General features: G+C 37.5%; 1 protein-coding gene across 1 annotated transcript; it reads left to right on the forward strand.

Moving 5' to 3' along the window:
• The first annotated feature begins 10,750 nt into the window (after positions 1-10,750).
• LOC110943499 lies at positions 10,751-11,704 on the forward strand. The gene has a single exon (XM_022185245.1). It carries the CDS (start codon positions 10,751-10,753, stop codon positions 11,702-11,704), a length of 954 nt encoding a protein of 317 aa, XP_022040937.1.
• The last annotated feature ends 1,299 nt before the right edge of the window (positions 11,705-13,003 follow it).

Consider the following 13,003-nt stretch of genomic DNA (forward strand, 5'->3'; position numbering starts at 1 on the left):
ACAATAGGATTGTAATTTTACATTTAAATTAGTATTAATTCATTATTTTTCATTAATCCAAATCAGTTACAATTCCCAATTTTTTTTACGAATCTGACATATCTTTTAAATTATAACAAGATTCCAATTGTAACCCATCCAGAAATTAATAGACAGTTTTCCCTTTCCCTGATCGCAACACAGTTTCTTATTCATTCTTTCTTTTTCACTTGAAATTGTACTCATATATATAGGAGACTGTACACCTATGCACAATGAACTTTGCACTCGTTTTACAAAGAACTGTACATATGTGTACAAGTGTTAGTGCAGTTCTATAAACAGTCTGTACACTTGTGTACAATGAAGTTAACACCTGTTTTACAAGAAACTGTACACCTGTTTACAAAGAACTGTACATCTATGTACAAAAGTTTGCTCAGTTCTATAAATAGTCTATAGATCTATTAATAGGTCACATATCTATTTCTTCTCCCTCTGTTTGTTCGTCGAATGTATATAGGTTTGATGTATTCACCCTTTTTTTAGAAGATAGAAGAAATCGAATGACTAATATACCCTTCTAGTTTTTATTTATAGGGATGTTACATACATTATAATTACAATCTTGTCATTGATATAAAACTATAGATTATCTAAATCAGTGGCCAAGATTTGTTCACTTGGTTCACACAAGGACTATTGTTCACTCTTGAACCTCACCATATATATATATATATATATATATATACACAAACATATATATATATATATACACAAACATATATATATATATATATTACAAAAGCTTAAGGATATGATATCCAGTGTCCCGGGAGTGATTAAACCCATTCCTGAGATCCCGGATGGAAGTCACAAGGTGTCTCGCTTTGCACTACCCATATGTAATGCTGAGATACCAAAACGGTTCTAAACACCTAATATGAAGCTGTATGATGGTACCACCGACCCAGAAGAACATGTGACACAATACCGGGAGAGAATGGAGATCAACCCCATTCCAGAAAGGTTAAAGGAAGCCTGTCTTTGCAAGGGTTTCGGATCCATACTAACTGGATCAGCTTTGAAATGGCTGCTAAGTCTTCCTCCTTATTCAATTACTTCATTTTTTTCATTTAGTTAACTTGTTCAATAATCAATTTTCATGTAGTAGAACATTTGAAAGGTTAACTAGTGATTTATATAGGATCACCCAAGGTCATAATGAATCATTAAGGGATTATATAACTAAATTTAATAGAGAATCCTTAGAAATCCCTAACTTAGATATAGCTACTGCTGTTGAAGCTTTTAAAACCCCTGCGTTGCAGCGGTTGTCATAAAATTGTGTTAAGTAGTAGTTTATACCATTGTCACCGACTACCAACACCGGAAAAGCTCGTAAAACAAAATAAATAAAAACGGGAAAAAAATAACGTCGAGCGAAAAGCAGACGTAAAATCTTTGAATCACGCACGCTCGTTGCTGAGAAATTAAACCGAAACGTAAAACATAGAAAAAAATAACTAAGTCCATCCAGGACCCATGTGTTGGACGAACTTGTCAAACACAGAAAAATAGATGTGACGCGACGGGCCAGTCAAACGGGAAAAAAATATACGAAAAAATGTTGAACCCCACACGCACGTTGTCACACCCCAACCGATGGCGGAATCATCGGGGCGCGGCACTGAGCGAAACAGATTGTCCAGAAGTTTTCATAACAACTATAATTACCAATTATTTAAAGCAACACGTCCCATACCATGTCATAAAAGATAACATAATTATTACAAACAAGATCTAGTCAAATTGTTCTGTTCCGACAACTCAGATTTTTATTACAGACAATTGTTTATTGTTTTAGGTCTTTCCTAGACTCGATTTCATAGCAAGCTAAGCAATAAGCATCCTAAGCACCTGTCACATACGTTAAAGTAAAAGTCAATACACATAGTGTAAAGGTGAGCATACAAGTTTAATAGATATAATAGAGTTCGAAATCGTTACGCATAACCAGCACGTACACAGTGTAAAATGAGGCATGTTAGTTATCGACATGAACCTATCGATACCAATAACTACAATAATGCATAAAGTGAACGGTCGTGCGATCGGTGCACGACCGTGCGACATCGAAAAAATATAAAAAGCGAACAGAAGCATTCTGTTCGTAACTCTAGAATTTTGGAGAGCTCCACGGGCGATTTTCAGGCTCCGGAAGCATCAGCTTTAGCCCGGATTCAAGCCACATTGCCCGGTTTAGCTCGGTTACTATCCGGATTCTCATTCTTATGCTTGTTTATGGTTTGGTTTCTCAAATCTTTCCATAATTTTGTTATGTTTCAAGCATTTAGACTGATTATTATGTATTAATGTAAGCCTTTGGGCAAAAACACAACAATCCCTTGCTTGATTATAGCCATTAGTATGTTAATCTTTGTTTGTAATGACATTTTGAAGTATTTTCTATGATTATCTTTGATGATTAGTTTGCAACCTTGTTACTGATATTGATTTCTTGATTATAAGTAATTGTGTTGGATGATTGGTACTTGGTTAGTTAAGATAGTTGAAAAATGAAGCTTAATTAATCATGTATTAATAAACTTTTAATTTGGTTAACTAGTTTAACTTGGTTAAAATGTGGGCACCATGATACTAGAAATGGTTAGTGGTTTAATAAAATGTAATTATTGTTAATCAAGAAAGCTTGCCTTCACGGAAGGACTCTAACAGGTTAGATGGTGTTGTTATGAATTATTGCCATAATTTGTTAGCTTAGTTAGTAGTTCCGGCCAAAATTGCTATCTTGGTGAATTTATGTGCAAGATTTGTAAAATGAACTCGGTTGTGATTTAATCTAGTTTATGCTTGTCTCGGTGGTTGCATTGTGTTTATCGGCGTTGCTTTCCTTGATTAAGTGAGGTTAGAAAACTCCTAACGGATGACTAACTTATTTTTAGGAGATTTTCATAGACATTATTCAATTGCACGTTAAAGAACAATTTTAGGTGGTTAAAGTGTGTTTATCGTTTTAACTTTCCGAATGATTGTCATGTTAGGATTCCCGAAAGGGATACTAATTGTCTCAAAATGGAAAATTGACCAAATACTTTTAGTGCTAAAACTGACTTAGTTGACATGCTTTGGTTGTGTATTAAGCAAGGCTGCTTATATATAATTTACTATGTTTTATAAATATATGTTTATGCTTACTTTAGTTTAATTAAAAACCAAACAACTTATGTTTTTACCGGTAATTTAGTGACAAGGGTCTAGTATTATTTCTCCGCCCATTTCCGTGGATCGATACTTGGTTCTTACCGATACTTTATTACATATATAACGGGGTACACTTGCCTCTTTCGTGTGTGTTTTGATGTAAAAGTAATAATCACTTTTATAAATTTAAAACTAAATCGTGTGTAATTTCATTGTAAAAATATGTATAGTCGCGCACACGTCAAGTTTTTGGCGCCGCTGCCGGGGAATGGCGAGTTTTAGGAACGACCCGAGTCATTGTGTTATCGGTATATATACTTGTTAATATTTGTGTATATCTTCGTGATTATTTATTTGTTAATATTTCTTGCTTTTAATTCAATTTATTCATTTTCGTGATTCTTTTGTACATTAGCAAATTTTTATTCTATTTTTTGATCTAATCCGGATTTATTTATTCATTTATTCGTTGAGTTTTCGGCTCTTAAAAGTCGTTTTTACACTAGCCGATTCGATTATTTTCATTGCTTTAATTTTTATAAAAATTTCGGCCCATTTTCGGATTTTTATAAATTTTTTAGCCCATTTAAAATAATATTCTATTTCTTTTCAGCGAAAAAAAAACAGCATTATTATATTAATAAAATATTCACTGTGTCAAATTTTCGTTTGCAGGTTGATGTCCTCAACTCCCGAGCCCGCTATTGCTGAGCCGACTGACGAACCAGCGCATAATCTTAGAAGAAGTAAGAGGCTGCGCGAAAGGTCGCTTGTCATTGCACAACGCATTGCAAACGCAATTGACGAGCCGGTGATAATTTCTGAAGACGAAAGCTCAGGGGACGAGGAGAGAGTCGTCATGGCGGACGATGACCGACCTTTGAATGAAACAAATCAGCCCGGAAGGGCAGGCCTGGAGCCGAGTATCCTTCAGCCTACTATAGATACTCCTACTTTTGAAATTAGACCTAGTATTATTAACATGGTGCAAAATTCTGTACAGTTTGACGGACGTGAGCACGAAGATCCTGGGAGGCATATCGCTGCTTTTCTCACTGTTTGTTCGACATTTAGGATTACAGGTGTTTCGGAGGATGCAATTCGGTTGAGGTTGTTTCCTTTCTCGTTGCGTGACAAAGCTAGAGCTTGGCTTATGTCACTTCCAGCCGGGTCCATCAAGACCTGGAATCAGTTGGCGGAGCAGTTTATGCATAAATATTTTCCGCCTGAGAAAACAAACAAGCTTCGGAACCGGATTGTTTCCTTTCGTCAGGATGAGGGAGAGTCGTTGCACGCGGCCTGGGAGAGATTTAAAGATTTGTTGATTGATGTTCCACATCATGGCTTCTCCAAGCGACAGCTGGTTTTGACGTTCTATTAGGGGCTCAGTTACCACACACAGGAGCGATTAGACGTGAACGCAGGAGGCGATCTTGGAACTAAGACGCCGACGGAAGCGTATGATATTATAGAAAAAGCTGCGTTGAAATCCAGCTCGCGTCGGGAAGGAGATAGAGGCCGGGCAACATCATCATCATCATCATCATCTCGCGCAGGAGCACACGCGATGGATGACTACACGGCCATTACTGCACAAATCTCGGCTCTTTCAGCGAAATTCGATAACTCCCAGATGATTGCACAAGCTGGTTCGGGATGTGACCAGTGTGGAGTATCACATGAGCCTGGTGCATGCTTTCAGGGAGTCGTGTATGAAAGCCACGAAGAGGTAGATTTTGTAGGTAATCAGGTGAGGCCGCAGAACAATCCCTACAGCAACACCTATAATCCCGGTTGGAGAAATCACCCAAATTTTGGGTGGCGAGCGAACACAGGTAATCAGAACCTATTGGGGTTCACTCAGCGTGCTCCAGCACCCCAGCAGGGTCAGTAGTACCAGCAGTACAACCAACCTTACCAGCAGCGTCCATATTCGTACCAGAATCATGGCATTGGGAGTAGCTCCCAGCAGCAGGCCCCTCAGTCTAGTTCCAAGCTGGAGGATATGATGGCTCAGCTTCTCTCTAGCTCCGAGAAATGATACCAACAAAGCGAAGATCGTTTTCTAGCTAACGAGGGAGAAATGAGGAGTCAGAAAGCCTTGATTCAGAATATCGAGAACCAGGTTGGTCAGCTGGCGCAGATGATGTCCAAAAGACCCCCAGGTGGTCTTCCGGGTAATACAGAACCAAACCCGGGCGGGCATGTTAATGCGATCATGACCAGGAGTGGAAAAACTACCGGACCCGTCATATCGGACTCATCACCGATCACTGGAGCGGTCCCGACTGACACACCGGACGAGGTGCAAGCCAGGCTACGCCCAGCAAGTACAGCACAAGTCTAGGAGCCGGTCAAAGATTACACTCCACCAGTACCTTATCCAGGTAGGCTGAAGAAACAGAAGAACGAAGAGCAATACGGTAAGTTCCTTGAGTTGTTTAAGCAACTACACATTAATATACCGTTTGTTGAAGCCTTGGCCCAGATGCCAAAGTATGCGAAATTCCTAAAAGATATCCTGTCGAATAAACAGAAGCTCGAGGATATATCATGTGTGGTGATGAATGAAACTTGTTCCGCCGTTCTGCAAAACCGTCTGCCCACGAAAATGGGAGATCCGGGTAGTTTTACGCTCCCGTGTTTGATTGGAAACATGTCTGTTAGCCATGCATTGGCTGACTTGGGAGCGAGTATCAACCTTATGCCGTATAAGGTTTTTACTAAGCTGGATCTAGGTGAGCCGTCACCCACTAGGATGAGCATTCGGTTGGCAGACCGCTCAATAAAGTATCCGCGTGGATTTGTGGAAAACATGCTTGTAAAAATTGATTAATTTGTTTTCCCCGTGGACTTTGTTATCCTTGACATGGACGAAGATTCAAGAGTACCTTTAATACTTGGACGCCCGTTCCTCAATACAGCGAGGACGATTGTTGATGTGGCAGATGGCCAAATCACGCTCCGAGTAAATGACGAGCACGTGACATTTGATATTAAAAGATCAATGCAACATCCGCAAAGTCACGATGACATGCTTTACTATGTCGACATTGTCTACGCATGTGTGTGCTCTCATTTTCAAGGCACTGTTGACGAGATTGATTCGGACACACGTCTGTCGTGTGGGGACCTGATTGGCATTACGCAGGAGGGCCACGATTTCGAGCAGCCAGTCTATCAGATTGGTGACGATGGTTCCCAGAGTCCAGAGAGGTTTCCAGAAATTGGCCATGTAAAAGAAGAGGAAGCAAAGCCTTCGGTTGAAGATCCGACGCCTTTGGAGTTGAAAGAACTCCCGCCACATCTCAAGTATGCATTTCTGGACGAGGAGCGTCGCTTACCGGTCATAATTTCGGCATCATTGGAAAAGGATGAGAAAAATCAGCTTCTCGAGGTTCTGAGACTTCATAAGAGAGCCATTGCATGGAAAATCATGGATATCAAGGGCATCAATCCTTCTTTTTGTACTTACAAGATTCTGATGGAAGACGAGTACAAACCATGTGCACATCATCAGAGGCGTTTAAATCCGAGTATGCAAGACGTGGTGAAGAAGGAAGTGATTAAGTTGTTGGATGCCGGCATGATTTATCCTATTTCTGACTCTGTGTGGGTGAGTCTGGTGCAGGTTGTACCTAAGAAAGGTGGTATGACTGTAGTTTCAAATGATAGGAATGAGCTAATTCCTACCCGTACCGTCACTGGGTGGCGAGTTTGCATTGACTACCGCAAGCTCAATGATGCTACTCGCAAGGATCACTTCCCGCTTCCATTCATCGACCAGATGTTGGAACGTCTGTCGGGGAAGTTGTATTACTATTTCTTGGACGGGTTCTCTGGATACTTCCAAATTCCTATTGCTCCTGAGGATCAGGAGAAGACTACCTTTACCTGTCCCTTCGGCACGTTCGCCTACCGGCGGATGCCTTTTGGGCTGTGTAATGCACCAGTGACCTTCCAGAGGTGCATGGTTGCAATTTTTCATGATATGATCGAGGATTCTATGGAGGTTTTCATGGATGACTTTTCGGTATTTGGGGATTCCTTCGATCATTGTTTGGAAAATTTGAAAAGAATGTTGATGTAACACCTCGTATTTTCGATCTTTCCATTTTTGGCAAGTCTACTTGTACTTTCTATTTTTGTAAGTTGTACCCTTGTGGTATTTGGTTTTATTCCCAAATTGTACTCGAGACTTGAAATCATAATGAAAGTGCATTATTTTATTCATATTTGTGTTTGAATACTATGTATTGTCAAAACAATTGATAACATGTTAAACTATGTTAAACACGTAAAAACAGTGAAAATACATCTTAATCTCAGCTCTCAAATTCATCATTGCCAAGAGATTACCCTAAACCGTACAAAAACCGGGAATTTATACGTTAATTCGGTAAAAAAATATCAAAATTTGGGTTAAAATAATTTTTATATTATTTTATTAATATTTTAAATAAGTAAACTAATAATTAAAATTAAATAAATAAATATTTTAAAACTAATTTTAATGATTTTTGATTATTTTGGTTAGTTAAACTAACTCAATTAGTGAAAACCCAGTTAATCAGCTAACTGGGTTAATTTTATCAAAGGGCAGCACTAACTGAGTTAGAAAACTCAGTTAGTGACTAACCCAGTTAGTCAGACTAACTGTTAATAAAAAAGGGGTTTGAACCGCGTGGAACAAGGATCGAACTCGGGATCTCCCGGTTAACAAGCAACAACTCAACCACTCGGCCGGGCATGCCACATCCGACATAAATGGAAACCAAATTATATTTAACATGAAATTAAATGTGCAGAATTTAAAAAAAATAAAAACCGCCACCCCTGTTCATCTTCTTCGACTTTAGAGTTGTTTACCGGAAATCTGGTGACCTTCCATTACTTGTAACCGAAATCAACAACTCCTATATAAACTCGACCCACTATTCATACTCGGTCCTTTCACCCGATCATCGAAGCAACCCGAAACCGAAACCACCTTCGTCGCCGGAATCCTGCATCGCCGCCGGAGAACCACCACCCACCGACTGCCGCCGTCTGCAACAGTCCGGTATTCTTTTCTTTTCGACTTTACGTTTTCGATTCCGTTCTTCCTATTTCTTTTATAATTACAGTTTCCGTAATATTATTATTATTATTATTACGTTTATTATTATTATTATATTATTTTATTAGATTTAATTATTAATCTAAATTATTGATAATCAGGTTTATTTTATAAATATTAATCAAATATATAAAATAATTCCGAATAATTATATTAATCAGATTTATTTATAATCTGGATTTTTACTTTAATTAATCAGATATATTAATATTATTATTATTATTATTAATAATCAGAATTTTATTTAATATTAAATCAGAATTTATATTTTTAAAATCAGAATTTATATTTTAAAATCAGAATTATTATTTTATTAAATCAGAATTATCATTTATATATATATATATATATATATAATCAGAATTATTATTTTATATGTATAATAATAGGAAATTATTATCTAAATAATCCAGAATTTTAGTATTTATAATATCATGGTAAAATCAGAAATATTGCTTTCATAATAATATATAAAAATCAGTATTTATTTTTACTCACTTATTTAATAAATTGACATTTATTGCATTAAATACAAGATTTATATAAGACATATTATTATTTCACTCTAGAAATACTAATATTATTTTGTAAATGTTTTGTTATGTTACCATTGAATTCCCAATATTTAACAAATCCTCAAAATTAATAGGGTAAATCTCTTGTGCACATCCTCTTGGACAATCCCTTGTTCTTGATCTTTTCCAAGAAAAACGCAATGCAACCTAAGGTGAGTATACATGACCCATTTTCTATTTTACACTTTTGGGTGTAGTATGCATTTCTATATCAAAACACACTATGTTAAACATTTTTGCACTATCAATCCACATTTCATGTGAATCTATTTGATTCATGTTAATCACGTTATGCTACTGTTAAACATTTATGACTGTGTGTTCATTAACTTTGCAAGCCTCCCCTAACAATGGCAGCGCTGTAGGTTGAGAAACGCCCCTCCCATAATATTATGGGTATTGTTAGGTTTATTCTATGTTACTCATGTTACCACCCTTCTAGGGTTAGGCTATGTTAATTGCGTTAAACTTTGGTCTGAACACATAGATTTCATCGTTACGAGTATAACTGTTAATATGAAATCATATAGTCACGTGGATTTGAGCATGTTAATCTATTTCAAACATATTATACTATATTCAAACTTGTATACTCGCCAACATGTTTTGTTGACTTTATTTTAAATGCATACTGCAGGATGAGGAAGTCAAGATTTGAAGAAATAAATAGGATGGCCTAGAAACCCACCTTTGAAATAAACTATGTTTAATGGTTGTTATTTCCTTTCATGACAATGTATGAAACTTTGAAATTTTAATAAATGGAACTTAATTATATTGTCACATTTAGTGTTATGATGTCTTTGAGCAGTTTGTACGTCTCATCCCGATGTTTCCGCCATCGGTTGGGGTGTGACAGATTGGTATCAGAGCCATAACTATAGGGAATTAGGAAAAGTAGGAATGCTTTTACCTAGTCTATAGTTTAGGAGCTTTCTCATTTATTTGTTGTTTAAGACAATATTCCATTCTATCTTCTTTGCTTCCCTCTACTTTCTTGGACTTTTAATATACATGCCTTTCCTAAGGCTAACACAATACACTTGGAGGCTTTGAAGACACTCATGTAACACAATCGAAACGATTCATCAAAATAGGGGTGATTCCCACATTTGGTGATGATTTTCACTCAGCTATACTTTGATTTTTGCACGAAATCTACCCTCAAGTTAGGAGTGATATCCAAACCTTGATGGGAGTTTTCCATTTCATATTCTAGTGGACCCTCATCTTTGGATGAGTACCAACCACATCAGGGTACGATGTTATCAAGTTAGAGGTGAAACTCGCATCTTGTTAACTAGTCCCATTCCTTGATTTTCAATCTCGCCAAAGTTTCGATTTTCCCAATCAATTAAGGACGTGTAGTAACTGGAAGGACAAATACCGTTAGTCGCTCCTCGATGAGAGTATTTGTCTATTAGGCCAAAGCACGTCTCCTTAATTCGAAAAGGATTTCGATTCACTTTGGAATAGTCTTATGTTACGTTCCGTGACCATCCATGTTTTTATGATAAATCTCTTTTTATGTTATCTCAATTATCATGTGATTTACATTTGAGCGTTATCTTCATTTCAAGTTTGGGAACACGAATCACGTTATTATCGCAATCTAAAACAATTAATAATTACTCCATCGTGAACAAACTAAATTTATCTTGCTTTCATCATACATGATATTCTATGTGTAACATCATGTTATCCTATGTGCAATGCTATGTTATTCTGTGTGAAACTATTTGACAAATTATGTGAAAAACAATGTGCTATGTGATGCATACATGAAATCAATTTTCCTAAACAAAAACATTATGATTATAAGTCTCATCCATTTCTTGTTTTGAACTCCTAGATGTCGTCATCTCGCCAGTTCTCTCACTCTCCCAGAAAATCCAAGGCTAACTCCAAAAAGAAAATGATGACGTTCATGGCAAATCAGATTGCCAGAATCGTGTCAAAGATAGTGTCTGAGATTCAAGCCTCCAGCACTCCAAATCATTCTGGTGATTCTCGCGTAGTTCAGCCTAAACCAGTCTCATTCAACTACAGACACTTCACTGCCTGTAACCCCAAAACTTTCACTGGGAAGGATGGTGTGACAGCTATGTTGGAATGGTTTGACAGCATAGCGGTCACATTCATAAATAGTGAATGCCCAGAGGAACTCAAGGTTCGAAGTGCCACTGGTGTCTTCCAAGCCAGGGCACTAGACTGGTGGACTAACGAGAGAAACACTCGATCCAATGAACTAGCCTACGCGTTGTCTTGGGAAGAACTCAAACAGCTTATGATGGAGGAATTCTGCCCTCCTCATGAGCAGCAGAAGTTAGAAGAAGAGTTCTGGACTCTCAAACAAATTGGAGATGAAAACCTTGCATACACTACCCGGTTCAAGCAGTTGTGTTTTATCATGCCTCATTTGGTGTTGACCACAGAACGCACCATTCGGAAATATATTAATGGGTTGCCTCCTACGATGCGTGATACCATCGAAGCAGCCAAACTTGACAACATCGAGGCTGTCTATCGTCTAGCAGCTAGCCTAAACAACAATCGCATTCGCGATAAACAAATTGCAACATCCACCAAGATAGCCAACCAGATTACCACTAACACTGAAGCCCAAGCAAGTGGCAGCAAAGGCAGGAAACGAAAGTTCCAACACCAAGAGTCAGTCAACAAAGTACGCGCATGCTACAAGTGTGGAGACACTACACACCTTCGCCCACAATGTCCTCTATGGAATCAAGAACGACAGCAAACCCAAGACGACAACGAAGTCACTGATGGTACGCTTTTTCTTTAACAACCCTATTACCTCGATACTCGCGTAAGGATTTGTATTTGTTAAATTTGAATCTATGTTAAACTGTACTCACTCGAAACTCCCCAAGTCATTCCTAGTCAAAATTTCTGATGGCAAGTCCATCACTGTTGATTTTACGTTTCTCGTTATTACTTCCTCGCACTCAACATCCATGTTGTGACCATTACTTTACTCTTCGTTCAGTCCTTTCTCTTTAAGATTTCGAGGACGAAATCTCCTAAAGTAGGGGAGACTGTAACACCTCGTATTTTCGATCTTTCCATTTTTGGCAAGTCGACTTGTACTTTCTATTTTTGTAAGTTGTACCCTTGTGGTATTTGGTTTTATTCCCAAATTGTACTCGAGACTTGAAATCATAATGAAAGTGCATTATTTTATTCATATTTGTGTTTGAATACTATGTATTGTCAAAACAATTGATAACATGTTAAACTATGTTAAACACGTAAAAACAGTGAAAATACATCTTAATCTCAGCTCTCAAATTCATCATTGCCAAGAGATTACCCTAAACCGTACAAAAACCAGGAATTTATACGTTAATTCGGTAAAAAAATATCAAAATTTGGGTTAAAATAATTTTTATATTATTTTATTAATATTTTAAATAAGTAATCTAATAATTAAAATTAAATAAATAAATATTTTAAAACTGATTTTAATGATTTTTTATTATTTTGGTTAGTTAAACTAACTCAATTAGTGAAAACCCAGTTAATCAGCTAACTGGGTTAATTTTATCAAAGGGCAGCACTAACTGAGTTAGAAAACTCAGTTAGTGACTAACCCAGTTAATCAGACTAACTGTTAATAAAAAAGGGGTTTGAACCGCGTGGAACAAGGATCGAACTCGGGATCTCCCGGTTAACAAGCAACAACTCAACCACTCGGCCGGGCATGCCACATCCGACATAAATGGAAACCAAATTATATTTAACATGAAATTAAATGTGCAGAATTTAAAAAAAAATAAAAACCGCCACCCCTGTTCATCTTCTTCGACTTTAGAGTTGTTTACCGGAAATCTGGTGACCTTCCATTACTTGTAACCGAAATCAACAACTCCTATATAAACTCGACCCACTATTCATACTCGGTCCTTTCACCCGATCATTGAAGCAACCCGAAACCGAAACCACCTTCGTCGCCGGAGTCCTGCATCGCCGCCGGAGAACCACCACCCACCGACTGCCGCCGTCTGCAACAGCCCGGTATTCTTTTCTTTTCGACTTTACGTTTTCGATTCCGTTCTTCCTATTTCTTTTATAATTACAGTTT

Source organism: Helianthus annuus, chromosome 5 (genome assembly GCF_002127325.2).
Source record: "Helianthus annuus cultivar XRQ/B chromosome 5, HanXRQr2.0-SUNRISE, whole genome shotgun sequence".
NCBI classification, from domain to species: domain Eukaryota; kingdom Viridiplantae; phylum Streptophyta; class Magnoliopsida; order Asterales; family Asteraceae; genus Helianthus; species Helianthus annuus.

Bases quoted from the DNA above. Each gene is read 5' to 3' on its own strand.
- LOC110943499 (XM_022185245.1), top strand. From the start codon at position 10,751: ATGTCGTCATCTCGCCAGTTCTCTCACTCTCCCAGAAAATCCAAGGCT.